The following is a 14470-nucleotide window of genomic DNA, read 5'->3' as shown; positions in this document are numbered from 1 at the left end:
TGTTTTTAACATAGGCTTCATTCCCTGTTACAGTGCTAGTACCTTTGCAGCTACTAATTTTGTTAGAAAACCATGGTACTTAGCCAACAGTAGCTATTTCAAGTTACCTTTAGCCAGAAATTTAACTACCTTACCCAGTAAGATAGCAGAAAAAATAGCAATTTTATATTACATCAGGAAGTAATCATGACCTATTCATTCAAAAACTAATTTCCTTATGTGTAATCAGTAAATTTGACACATATAGATATATACATATATAAACACACGGCTGACTTGTATTTGATCAATATAGCTACATAGTGTTTATTTAGTTTCCTTATGGTCAGGTTGGAAAATTTTGTGTTTTAATGCTCAGTCTGCAAATCAAAGAGACTAAAGTTTGAGGTATGGATAGACAGAATACAGACATCTTGGTTTTGGTATTCAAGTTATAGCCTGAAAAAGGTACTCCAGTAAAGGACTTAATTAGCTAACCTTGAAAACCAGATTTTACTGCTAAAAGAACTGAGGTATCTTTATCAGTAGAAGTCATGAAAGCCATGGTGAAAAATGGCTTGATAGAGCTGAGGAACCAGATCTTGTATAGTGCAACACGTGTGGAATTTTGATTGGGATAAAAGTTTTACTCTTTCATAGCCTGGAAACTAATGTAAATTTGGCCACATTAATGGGCAATTCAGATATTACAAGGAGTTGAAATCTCTATTCACCATTAAAATAACAGGAAATCCTCAACAGCCGTGACATCTGAAATTATTTTAGGTAGGATAGAGTTAGGCAAGACCTTTTTACCTTTTTATTAGCTATATTTTTATGTACCAACAATGCCAAGCATGAGGCACATGTATACCTGATTTTATTTGATTACTCATCAGGATCTCTACCAGGCTATCTTCAAATTGAAATTCGTTTAGGCAGGATTAGAGTAAATTAATCTATGAGACTTTGGGCATGGTTTGATATCATGAGTCCAAAACTGTAACGAGATTCTAAATTGGTCAAGAAATAATAGATCTGTGTGCGAGAAGTCTATACTTGAAAAAACTCAAAGCCATTTTATGAGCTTCTATGCTGTGAATGAAAACAGGTTGGGAATTAATTTTCAAACATGTCTCCATAACTTGCAGGCTAGGTGTTAAAAGATCAATATATATATTACAAATAAACAGAAACATATGTCAATGTTAGTTGGTTTTTTGACATAACCATACTAATATAACAAATTAAGAAACCATACATAGCTAATGACATGAACAAACTAGATTACAGATTTGGAAATATGCATAGATAAATGATAAAATCACAGCAAGGTAATCAAATAAAGAATTCATCAGTGAAACTTGTTTGATTGACCATTTCTGATGGATATTACAGCTCTACAGTTGCTCACCCTTCTGAACTCCCACCATCACCACATCAATGGGAATGAAATTAGGATTCTTTAGGCAATAACTGTTTGAACAAACTTTGAAGAAGACCCTTCCTTCCATGATGACTATAGTTTAAGTTATTGTTTTTATTTAAATGTAAGTTTTTGAGCTTCCACCTCTTGGTGCCTTTGTTGTTTAGATATCACAACCAAAGACTGTCAACATGCAGCTCCAGCTACATGTCTAGTACCATGTTATTGAAATTCAGGACAGACTGTCAACTTGCAGCTTCAACTGCCTTTGCAGTATTGCATTATTAGTTCAAGAAAGACTGTTGTCTTGGAATTTTAACCATCTGTCTAATACCGTATTACTGATATTCAGGATGGACTGCCAGCTTACAGCTTTAACCACCTTTGCAATTTTGTGTTATTAGTTTGAGAATGAGTGTCAGCTTGCAACTTTAGCCATCTGTCTAGTACTGTGTTATTCTTTATTGGTGATGAGACACTTTCTCAGTTCTAGCCTGTTGTCGTACTGTCCAACAAAGGATGGGGAAACCAACAGTGACAGAGAAGCAGTATTGAAGTTACCTAATATGAAAAGTTAGGGAAAGGAAAAACAGTTGTTTCAAAGTGAAACTGTGAGAGTGTCAGTATAAGCAGCAGTAAGAAAATATAGTTTAGGGAAGCAGTGATTTCATTGATTTAGAGTCAAACAGGAATTTTGTGTGTGTTTTTAGATGAAAAATGGTGATTATCCTGCTTAAATGTGAAACAAATAAAATATATAGTGAGCATGAAATCTAAAAAAAATAAAAAAGAAAGAAGTTTAATGAGATTTGCTTTATTAAAATGTTACTACAAGCTGACTACTGTAGACTAGAAACCAAAATATGGGAAATGAAGAGGGGAGGCTAAGTTGAAGATTTATCTCAGTTGTTAAGTCCAGGCTGGTAAAGACTTGAAACTTTTTTTTTACTTATTACTTTATTTTTGCCACATTTTTATACCATTTTTTCAAAGTAATTGAAAATTTATAATTATGTTTTATTTACTTAGCAGGTTTTAAAACATTTTTGTTAAATATTAGCACTGAATTTCTTTTAAGTGGAAAATAAATAAATTGTTTATTTGAAGTTTTATCAACTTCACTCATATTTCAAATGAGATTAAATATTGTAGTTGATTAGGAGTAAATGAAAAGAAAAAAAAATGTTTGTTCAATTTGATCACTGGTTTGTTAGTAACAAAGTTTAGATTAATTCCACTTGTATTTGGATGTTGCTTGCTTATGTGTTTTGGTAGTAGTGTGTTCATATAGAATTGATAGCACATTGAAAAATCTCTTGCTGTTTCATCACAGTCATCTTGTACAGGTATAACTCATCATCATCATTAGCATATTTGTAAATAATGTCTTTTTTTTTTCTTTCCCTATAGTAAATTTGATTAAGCAATTGGTGACTGGATTTTTATCCAGTTTGATATGTGGCAAATATGAAATACTGTTGAAACTTGTTATATACGTATGTGTCAGGGCTTTCAAGTAACCCACAGATTGAAGAAAACATTGTGTTCACACAGTATTTGCCAAATGTATAACAATTTTAAAATTGTACTAAAAATTCCTATGATGAATTTGGACCTTATATTCACATTGGTAGTGGATAACAATATTAAAATTTAAATTGTTGTCAGTATCATATGCTATTGTACAGTGTACACAAATCATTGTTATACTGAATAACACTTGAATGTTATCATATATGTTAATGTTAAAATACACATAATCTCCAAAGAGCTAATCTGGTCATGTACTTCATACATTAACAACTATACAAAAAAATATCTGTACTTACTGTGGACCTAAGTCAGTTAGACCTTTTCTTGGGAATTAATTTAGAATACCGATTTTTGCCAGCTAGAAAACACTAACTATACCACTTCCTGTAAAAAAGAAAATGTTTTATCCCTTTCATATGTGTTTTATAGGATATTCCCTTGTAAAATACCATATCTTAGCTGTGGAATGCAACTAAGTCTTAAAATGAAGCCCAATGAACATGAAACTTATTACCCAGTATCTGGTTCATTTAGGTTATTCGTTTTTTCTGTGAAGAATTTTTACTTATATATAGTAACAATTTTGTGCATTCCACAATATGTTTTTTTTAAATCAAAGGATAAGGTGTTAATATACCTCATTTTATATATGTGTTTTCATTTTAAGAATTTGCAATGTCTTTAGAAGTGATTTGGTTTATCAAGTTAAGTGTTAGGAACAATGTGGAAATACTATTATATGGGACCAGAAGGTTTTACTTATTATATTTTCATCATTGGATATGTAATGTGTATTTTGGGTCTTTGACTTAAATGTGTATACAGGTTTAGTATTGTCAAAATAATGTGAACACTGCTTACAAGCTAATTAAAAGAAGATGCAGAAATTCAGTTCCATTTGTTCGTGCTCCAACCAGCAGAGAACAGTATCTGAGGTAATATAGAATTGTTGTGGCTTTTCAAAAACAATATAGTTACATTGTACTTGTTTAAATATTTGTAAGAGTTGTGTGTCATAATGGAGTTAAAATCATTTTAAAAACATTGTTTGAGGGTAGTTCTACTGTGTGAACTATAATGTTTGAGGAGAGTACTAATTTTTATTTTAGGAAAATAAATTTAGATACTAATGATTTACCAGTCTTAAATATACAACAAAACTTTTGTTGTTTTTTTAAACACTTCTTTTTAGTTGGCCATGAAATATTAACTTATTTTTGAAAGAAGATATGACAATCCAAAATTTAAGATTCATGGTTATACAACATTGTTATTTTTAGGCATGTGTAATTGTGCTATTTAACAAGTTTTTATTATTATTATTGCAGTCCAACTGTAGTGAGAAGTATAGTATCCACACCTTAGAAAGTAAAAACAAGTGTATTGTGATACCTCAGTCAGCTAGTTACACAGAAGTGGGTGTAGTTGATCTTGTACAATCACTGCCATATTTGCAGGTTAACTATTCATGATCTCATGTACTAAACTTCACTTTAGGGTTTCTTGGTATTTAATGAAGGTGGTCCTGCCAGTTCCAAACATTTTACCTTTTGTCCCACACTCACTAGTCATGACTTTGTTTTTAAGCAAATTAAGACATTTCTCCTTATGTCCTCTAAATGATCTTTGGTCTTGCTTATTTCAAATACTGTTAAGTCTTTCACTATTCTACTAGTTCCTGTTCTTACTGTTATACCATTTACAGTTTCTGATAACTCTACCTCAGTCCTTAATAGATGTTTTACATTCACCATTACTCTGTCAAGTTCTTCTCTTATTATCATCCCATTAACAGTTTCTACATAACATTACCTGTTTTTGTTCACAAGCCACTTACTAATGCTATTCAGCATACCCTAACCCTTAATAATTTTTAGATCCTTTATCCACAATGTCTTGATTCTTTTTTCGAACTATCTGATTTTTCAAAATCTAAATAATCCCTTTATGTTCTCAAACCTTATATTTGTTGCACCTACTCAATGAATTGACGTTATATTCTTCAAACTCCATACCATAAAGTCTTTCCGTTATTTTCAAGTTCTGCTGAATTGTAACTAACTCTTACTGACTATTAAGTCCTCACTAATGTAGAGTTCTGTTCTTATTTTTAAGCTGTTTGCAGATTCTGCTGATCCTACAGTAACACTTTAACATAGGCTCTGGCAAAGATAATTGCTGTGTTACAGTCATCTGTTAAACATTTTGTAAGGCCTATAAATTCCACAATATTCCATTGTTTCTTAACATTAAGTGTGTGTGTCTGTTAACCATCTCATCTATCAGTATATTTGCTTGTCATATTGATGCAATGCTATAGATTCTCAGATTTGTATTTAAAATTAATTAACATTACAGTGAACAAACATTAGGTTCAACTTACTGTAATTGATTTAATCCTAACCAAGTTTAAAATATTTTACACAATCCTCCAATAATACCTTTAAAGAATTTTACAAAGACATATGACATAATAGCAATGTAATCAGATCAAAACAGTCAATGTAATGAATTATTAAAAGATTAGAAAAGCACAAAGTAAAACTTTGAAACAAGGATCTTCATGTTTCAACAATAACTATGAATGATAAAACAGCTTCTGTCAAAATGTTTAATATTCTGAATGAGTGGACAGAGGGACTCTTAAAAACCATTTTGCTAGTTTTTCATGTAAAAAGAAACTAATATGGTAAAAATTAATAAAACTGTCTTAACTGTAAAGCAAAATATCTGAAATAAATGGCACAATGTTATAAAGAAGGTACACAAGATAAATCAGATATAGTTACTGTTTTAACGCTGTAAGATCTTCTAGAATTTAGTTTATGAAAGAGGCACATCAGGCTTTGCATTTTGAGTTACTTCATTAATTGTATAAAATACAAGTTATATTACAGAAAAATGTGTTAAAGCGAAGTAGATGATTAATTTCTATAAAAGTATATAATGCAAAGTAAGGGGTTCAGACAGTTTTAATATGCAGATTCCATGGTGGAATAATATACAGTAAAATAGATTTCATTTCACACATCAGGAAGTCTTGAGATATAATGGCATTCTGTTAAAAGCTTGTATGGACCATAACTTCAGATTTTTTTTTTCAGGCAGTTTTTATTCCTCACAAAATATATAGAGTAAAATATATTAAAAACATAAGCTTACTTAGGAGAATACACTTAAAGAATTTCTTTACATTTATTGTGTTAAGACATATAGATATGTTATGTTAGTTTTATGGAAAAGCAAATACAAATAAAATGTTTAAATTAAGCCTGTCATTCTCATCTTGGTAATACAAGTATTCATACATATTAGCTTAATACACATCAACATGACTGTCTTGTGCCACTTTCAAAATACATTTCCCTTATTTTTTGTCTCATCAGGAAAATTTTTAAACAGATGGGCCAATAACGAACCTTTTGCCTCCAATATTTGGGTTTATAGCATTGCTACTTCAGTCGAATGTTACTGGTAGGTGAAGAACAAACTTATGAATTTTTTAAGGTGAATATTTTTTGCTTCCAAAGCCACACAAAAGTGTAATCTAAACTTATGCTGGAAAGTCACTTTGTTACCTTTCTATCAAGCTTTTGAATTATTATTGTATGTGAACCAGTGGCTAAAAACATAGTTTTGATCTTCAAGGTCAATATTTAGTGACCAAACTTTCAAACTCCTTCTTTTCTTAGAGTTAAAATTGAATGCAAATAATCCAGTTATTTTTTATTTTATGTAAAAAACATGCGTTTTTTTTCCAAATGTTAAGCAATTGCATTTTCATGCCTTTCAAAAAGCACAAATTATGTTGTTTATTGAGATCATTTAATGGGTTATGCAAAGTGTGTCTGTCAATGTGTTATTAAGTGAAACAGGGAGGCTGTGTAGATCATTAATGGTAGATTTGAAGCCCGTGAGAACATTTTCTAAACATGTTTTTACCTAATGTTTTTCAATAAAATGATCCAACAACATTGGTACTTTGTGAGTGTTTACTGTGATAGAGAAAAATAATCTACATAGTTATTTTCCATGTAATACTTTAAAGAATAGCCTGATTTGACATTAATGTATTGAGTAGAACATTTTTAGCTGTTTTTCACAAAGTTTTCACCTTTCTTAATGTTATCTAACAGTTCAGGCATGGCTGTCTTCACTAGTTTTTTTTTATAAGGTGATAGTTTCCCTATATGCAAATTTTTCACAATTTTATTTGGCTACAGAGAAAAATGTACAAGTAAATGAATACAAGATATATTTTAAAGAAGTTTTGAATAATGTAAGCATAAACTTGAATGCACATTAAAAAAAAACAAAAAAACAAGTCCAGCATTTAGTTTTAGTGGACTTTGACTATCAGTACTTTCTGGGCTACAATTTAACAGAGAAATTTCTAAGTCTTATACAGCTAACAAATGTCACCATTTATCTACAGCTTCTGAGATGAAATGTATTGTATCAATATACCAAAACTTGAGTAACACATCAAAAGTTTGTAATGAAAAACTGGTAGCTTGTATGAAAGTATAAGAAACTAAATGTTAAGAGGAACAAACATTCAAATCTAATTACTGATAAGTGAAACAATTTAGTTAACTCAGGCCAAAAAAGGGTTTATTTCACTCACCCCAAGAAGTGGGGAAGCACGATAGGTAACTTCTGTTTCAGAAGATGTTATAAAAGCACACTCCATTACTCCTTCCTTACCTATTATAACTTCCAGGAGCTGCAGTAGTGAGGAAACGAATTTACTTTCAAAGTTTTGATAACATTACCAAACTCCTTCATAAACATAATTAAAAGAATTAAAAAAGTGAAGTAAAATTTAAAGAAATTAGAACTACTAATATTACTATTATTTGTGTATAAAGGTGTGTACAAAGTGTTTTAAAAATCATTATTTTACACTATTTACAACAAGCTTATCTATTTTAAGATTATATAACTAATTATTCAATGGTTTCAATTGCTGAATTTATGTTATAACACTGTGGCAAGCTTTGTCACTAGAAATCAGTGAATCTGGTGATATAAGACTGATCTATGGTGTAACTATTAAATCAAAGTATTAAAAAAATCATTATCTGAAGATAAAAGTCCCTAATTCATTTTGCAGATACTATGGTGTGAAGAAAACAATGTCAATCGTCTAAAAAAACATAAGATTTGAATCTCATATTTTGGAGTTGAACTATGATGTCAGATATGGGTCTAAACAACTGAAACTTCTAAATAGGATTAAGTTATTAAAAGGAAAGGCTTGGTAGGTTTGAAACCAATAATATTTTCCTTTAAAAACCATTGGATGTTTTACAAGTGTTTGCTGTGATAAGGAGGAATATTTGATCTATACAACAGTCACCAGTTCAGCATGTTTATGATATTTCCTTATAAGATACTATAAACACTGTTTCAAATCACTGTCATTTCCAGTGTTAATGTTTTCTGATGACTAAAAGTTTAAAACTAAACTTACTGAGTTGGTGAATCTTGCTCCAGTATAAGCCATGAACAGAGTGGCTGAACCCTGCACAGAAAATGAAGAAATATTTCAGTATGTTCTAATAAATAATAATAATAATTTCTCTGTTTAAAACATTAAATTTACAAATGAACAACGTTTTATTATACACAATTTAAATCTTTATTTAAAGTGGTCAATGGTTTTAAAAGTAACTCTACATGTTATCTTCAGAAGGGTGAAAAACAGTTGCTCTGTGCTATATAACTACAACTATGGTCATATGAGTACTACAGTTTAATTGTAGTTCAAAACTGTATTTGTTTCCTTCAACACCTTTTTTTTTCCAGTAAGCATCAAGTCAATAGCACTAACACTATTTACATAACATGCAGAAATGTATGATTCATGTTGTTAATCTTTTGACTAAGTAAGCAGTGCTTAGTATGACAGTTATGTTGACCTGTTATAAAAAAATGAGTAAAATACTGCAACCCACATGTTATTCAAGGCTTGTAGGGTTGAATAGGTGAAACAGTCAACAAGCTTAAAGTACAAATTTTAACTATACACTCAATATAAGAACACAGGTGGCTAGAGACTTGAAATATTTGTGAACTAAATTGTGTTGGGTTTGAAACAGTACAAACTATTCTAATAATGATATCACAAATAATTCTTAATCATACACACATTTTATGACAGTCTTAACTAAACATTTCAAGTTTTCTGTCAAGTGTATTCTTGTATTTATTATATATTAATCTTTAAAAATTATTAGATGAAATGCACATTTTTAGTGAGGAAAGAGGTATTCCAGTTGTGTTATTCTAGTGAGATATTTTTGTATAAAGTTTTCAACTGGGAATACCTTTCAGAAACAATAATATATCATACACAATCTTAGCAACAGATTTATTAGACAGTAATCAAAGCTCCTATTCAACACAGAATCCTTAAGTGCATCCAATTTCAACAGCCTTAGTTTCTAGCTTTTCTATTTCAATTGACTTTTATTCCTTGGTTTTTATTACAGGTGTGCCATTTGTTAACTTGTTTTTTTACATTTTCAAATAGGCCCGGCATGGCCAAGCGCGTTAAGGCGTGCGACTCGTAATCTGAGGGTCGCGGATTCGCATCTCCATCGCGCCAAACATGCTCGCCCTTTCAGCCGTGGGGGTGTTATAATGTGACGGTCAATCCCACTATTCGTTGGTAAAAGAGTAGCCCAAGAGTTGGTGGTGGGTGGTGATGACTAGCTGCCTTCCCTCTAGTTTTACACTGCTAAATTAGGGACGGCTAGCACAGATAGCCCTCGAGTAGCTTTGTGCGAAATTCAAAAACAAACAAACATTTTCAAATGACTCATTACAGCAAATTATGGGAATAGAAATAAGAGCAGAGTCTGAACTATTTTGATTCACCTGATCGACAAGGTACGTTACAGAAAAAGTAACCACTTTAAACAATATAAACTTATGATTCAGAAACTGTTTAATTTACTAAGACAATTATTATGGAATGACTGGAATATTAACTTGGGTTGGATCAAGTCCCTACCACAAGGAAATAAAACACTTCAATTTTAGAAAACATAATCTTCCCTTTAAAGGCCATAAAATGAAGCTGCACACGTGCTAGAAAAAAAAAGATGAAATAAATGACTGTTTTCTTGGAAATGGTAGAACTTATAAGTCAGTATGACATGCCACTCTTAAAGCATTTGAATGAAGCAGTTGCTTACTGCAAGAAACGCAAAAATTCTGGAACTACTGGAAAAGGTGCTTCAGTTAGCTTGATTGCTAAAACAACAATCAACAAACTGCTTATTAAAATGAATAATATGATTCAAAAGGTTATATCAGATGAATTTCGAAATGCTATTATTTTATCGGATTGATTCTACACAAAATACAGTGGAGCGCCATTATATCGCTACCACCAGATTTAAAATGGCGGCCCGCATTTAACACGGGAAGAAGAAATTTTACAGGGAAAAGCGAACCATCGCAATGCATTGGTCGTTTGTGTTAAAACGGCACTTGTTAATTGTATCTGAATAGTCTATACATTAATATTATAATGATCACGCAAAAGCCCGGATCAGGCTCCTCGGCGGAGCTGTTGGCGACTTCGGCTTTTCAGTCACAAAGGTTTAAGCCGCGGTTAAGCAGGTTGACCCCCCAAATACCGCGGCTTAACGGCGCTCCACTGTATCACTACAACTGACTAATGTGCTGTGGTAGTCGGGTATGAGCTTGGTAGAAAAGTATAATGGAAAAGCTCTTGTTCCCTCCCATGGCCACAGTGGTCGTGAGTGGGTGGGTGGATTTGGCGTTTTATGGAGCAAAACAACTAGGCTATCTGTGCCCAGTGGAAGTGAACAAGAAGTGTTAAATCTAGTGAAAATATGTTTCGAGAATATAACATCAATATCAACACTTGAAGTCATATTTCAAGCAGCAGCAGTATGCCATGGGCAGTATAGTGGCTTTCAGACAAAAAAGTTCTCAAGTGTTGTCGATACAAATGTCCATGTGTGATGCTGTGCACACGTAGTCAATTTAGTTGTGATATACTCGACAAAGGTCTGTGTTGCAGCAACATCACTATTCAACCTATTGCAAAAAGCCTCAGATTTATATAAATGAATAGATATCTGGAAACGGAAATTGACAGACAAATTGAATGTAATTAAGTTGATAGGTGAATAGCTAGTAATAAGGAAATTCAGGCGCCGTTGTCACAGCTGAAGGGTAGAGTAAAATTATAGTTGCGTATTCTAATTGTATGCTCACAGATCCTAATTGCAGATACTATAAAACGAAAAAAACTGATTGTATGATACGAGGTTCATCACCAAGGCGAACCACACCAGATTGAAATGGTTAATGAGCTTTAAAATTCCATCAGAAAGAATAACTCATAAGATGGCAAAATTATAAGAAATACAACTTTGTCATAGCGAGAGTTTAATTCATTTCCACAACAGCAACATCAAACCATGTATTAGAAAGGAGACATCTGGTGGGTAAATGTCCAAATTAACATCGTTAGAGCCCTTGGAAGAGAAACTGAAGGACACAAGTTTGCATGAATGATCCTGTTTGTGCAGAAAGCTAATCCCTAGCCAGTGAAAAAGATGAATGCAGCGCAGACATGTAACCTGTTCAATTATGAGTACAAGAAGGTTTGCTGAACTATTGTTACAAATCACTGATTCTTGATGCTCTTACTGCACTGCAGCTAATCGCCTTCAGAGCTGTAAGACAAAAAATTCCCAGACTTTATATAACTCAAAGAACCGGGGCACCATAATATCACATGTACTTGTGCTAAAATTCAATTATTCTTCTAGCTACATTCGAATCAAGATATTCAGCTTTAGTATGAACACTATAGTATTGCCATCCACAGAAAAATATGGCTGGAACATAGTAAGCTCCAATAGATGACTATTGAATCTCTTTTGTAGAAACCATTGGATATGATAATTCAATTTCAGAGATTGGAAGAGGTCATCAGTACATACTTGTCATTATTCACTAGTTCAAAAAGTGCACTAAGACTTATCCATTAGTCTACACACTATCACAGCCCATAGCTGCTTTATTTGTGAAGCACTGGAACACCTGAAGAGACCCACATGGACAAGGGAGTTAGTTTCAAAATCCATCTTTTTTTTGAGATTTTAAAGTATTAGATGTAGTGAAAACATGCACTTTATCTTATGACCTCAGTACAGTGGTTTAACAGTATGAGTAGGCCGACTTTTCACATGAAAATTCTTCTCTGAAGTAACCAAGTTGGACATCTCCTTATCAAAGTACTTCCAAAGATTATCACAGTGGATGACCTTTGACATGAAACTGCAAATAGTTTCTGATTCTGTACGACGCACTATCCTTCTGAACACCTATTAACTTTGTAGTTTGTCTTTCGTACTATGAGAACTGTTCAGTTAGACCATGTCACCTCAGTGAAATCCAACTTTACCAGCATTAACATCACTGTGACTTTTTGCTTAATCATAAGCTGATCTATGTCTTCTCTGAATATAGTAGACTACATCTTTATTCTTCACATCTATGCGATCTCTTCTAACCACAAATTTGTTAGGATTGTCTGTCTCTCTCGATTCTGTAATCCACATCATTCATTTTTTTAGTATAATGTATAACCCTTCTGAACACCTACTTAATTAACTTTGTAGCTTTCCCTTGTTGTATAAGAACTGTTCAGCCATACATGTCACATTGATGAAATCTAGATTTAGCATAAGTGAAACTTTCCCGAGAAAAATCGTGTTTTCTTTGTAATCCAAATCCACGAGAGCTCTTCCAACCACCAATTCCTCAGAACACGTCAGAGCATTTTGTTCAACTTTGCTCCAGTCACAACATGTAGGTTTATCGCTGATAATTCATAGCATAAGTATTTGACTTTTTGGTGGTATGATGACCCCTTCCTTTCTGTTTGAACTAAAAGTTAAGTCTCTGGTCTATTAATTACCATGTAGTATATAGACATTTCTTGATCATGTTCCAAGAAACTGTATGAAGATAGAGTAACCTCGCATCTATATCTTTGTTTGAAGTCAGTTCCCGATATGTACTCTTAACTTAATTTCAATTACCCACACATCATGAGATACAGAAAAACTTCCTAAACTAAAGATAATTTCAACCTTTTCTTTGCTGGAGCCTTATGTTACCTGCCTTTCACACAAACTCCTCTTCTTTATCCATCTATTGAAATACTTTAATATCTTTCATTTAAAAAATTCGATTGAACAATTGTAATTTAAGAACCAGTGTCAATCAGCATACTATAAGGTATTCTATAAATATGCCCATGGAATCGTGAACAATTTTTCTCAAAAAATAAGCGTTTTTCCTCATTTGAGGTTGATGGAGTGTTCCCAGCTAAACTCCGCCTCATTAATCCCGGGCATTTCCTGCCCTTTTCGTGCCTGGTTACCTCTTTAATATCCCTTTAATATGGTTGGGCTTTGAGATAAATTCTCAAGGTGTTGTCCACTTTGCTTAATAACACTTGTTGAGTTCTTACAGTCTTGGCTGTAATGGTCATAATAATAATAGTCCCCTCTGTTAAGTTTCTTTTGGGAGTGATTCTTATTCTATGTAGGATCTTATCTGCAGTTTCTCACAACATGTCCTTTCAGGTTACGTTTGAAACATCTATTTTCATGTGGTCTCTTTCTGTGTAGCTAGCTATCTAATTACCTTTTTAGTTCTTCTAGACTATCGTCAGAATGAAGTGATTTTTAATACCATAAGATTTGATGATCTCGTAACTTCTAGAGCAGGGGTGGGTAACATATTTTTCATGGTGGCCACAATTGTGGCTAATAAAAACAACATTGGCCACACTATTTAAAAAATTAAAAGACGTTAGTTTAATCAAAATAATTGCATTTCAACTAACCTTCAATGTAAAAAATTGATGGGAGTTTCATCAACATGTTTCGTGAAATTTGGATTAATATCTATGCTCAATAAGCATCTTAGCTCTGCCTCTTAATTTATGTCAGTAAGCCGAGATCTATATATAGACTTGAGAAAATCTAGCGTAGAAAAGTTGACTCACACACCCATGTGGATCAAACATGGAAAAGAATTTTGAAATTGCTATCTTTAAATTTGAAAGACTTATTTATCAGAATAGTGAGCCACATCTCTCTGATAGAACATTTTTCTTTACCTTTTATGTGTTCTGTACTTTTCAGGGTAAGCATCTCGTCTTCAAATCCACACTTATCCAAAGACAAAAAAATGTGTAATTTCCTTGCTGAAATTTCCTAAGTCAAATTGAAATGGATCACGCAAAAATTCAAATATCAATTTCAAATTTTTTTAAATTCGGAGAAACGTGATTCAAATGTTTGAAATAGATTTTTGATACAGTTTACACAGAGATCATCTTCAGCATCTGAGAATTCATAGTCCTTATTATTTCCTAGAAAACTATTCAACTTTGCAAAATGAGTCAAATCATTCTTTTGTAATCGTTCTTGTTTGTTTGTTTGTTTTTTGGAATTTCACACAAAG

General features: G+C 32.4%; 1 protein-coding gene and 1 long non-coding RNA gene across 2 annotated transcripts in view; one reads left to right on the top strand and one right to left on the bottom strand.

Annotated features, from left to right (window-relative positions):
• Nucleotides 1-6911, top strand: part of LOC143240750 (serine/threonine-protein kinase NLK-like) — a 48952-nt gene extending 42041 nt beyond the window's left edge. The window contains exon 10 of the mRNA XM_076483712.1: nucleotides 1378-6911. Within this exon, the coding sequence (XP_076339827.1) occupies nucleotides 1378-1432 (55 nt within the window). The 3' untranslated portion in view covers nucleotides 1433-6911. The remainder of the gene's footprint in view (nucleotides 1-1377) is intronic.
• A 654-nt stretch (nucleotides 6912-7565) lies between these two features.
• On the bottom strand, nucleotides 7566-14196 carry LOC143240751 (uncharacterized). Its single transcript, XR_013021916.1, has 3 exons — nucleotides 14124-14196; nucleotides 8415-8465; nucleotides 7566-7664 (listed from the first exon to the last, which is right to left on the bottom strand). It is a non-coding gene; the product is annotated as an uncharacterized LOC143240751 (long non-coding RNA).
• Nucleotides 14197-14470: the final 274 nt, after the last annotated feature.

This window comes from Tachypleus tridentatus, chromosome 13, assembly GCF_004210375.1.
Source record: "Tachypleus tridentatus isolate NWPU-2018 chromosome 13, ASM421037v1, whole genome shotgun sequence".
NCBI lineage: Eukaryota > Metazoa > Arthropoda > Merostomata > Xiphosura > Limulidae > Tachypleus > Tachypleus tridentatus.
The sequence above is the reverse complement of the archived record's forward strand: the minus strand, read 5'-3'. Positions and strand labels throughout refer to the sequence as shown.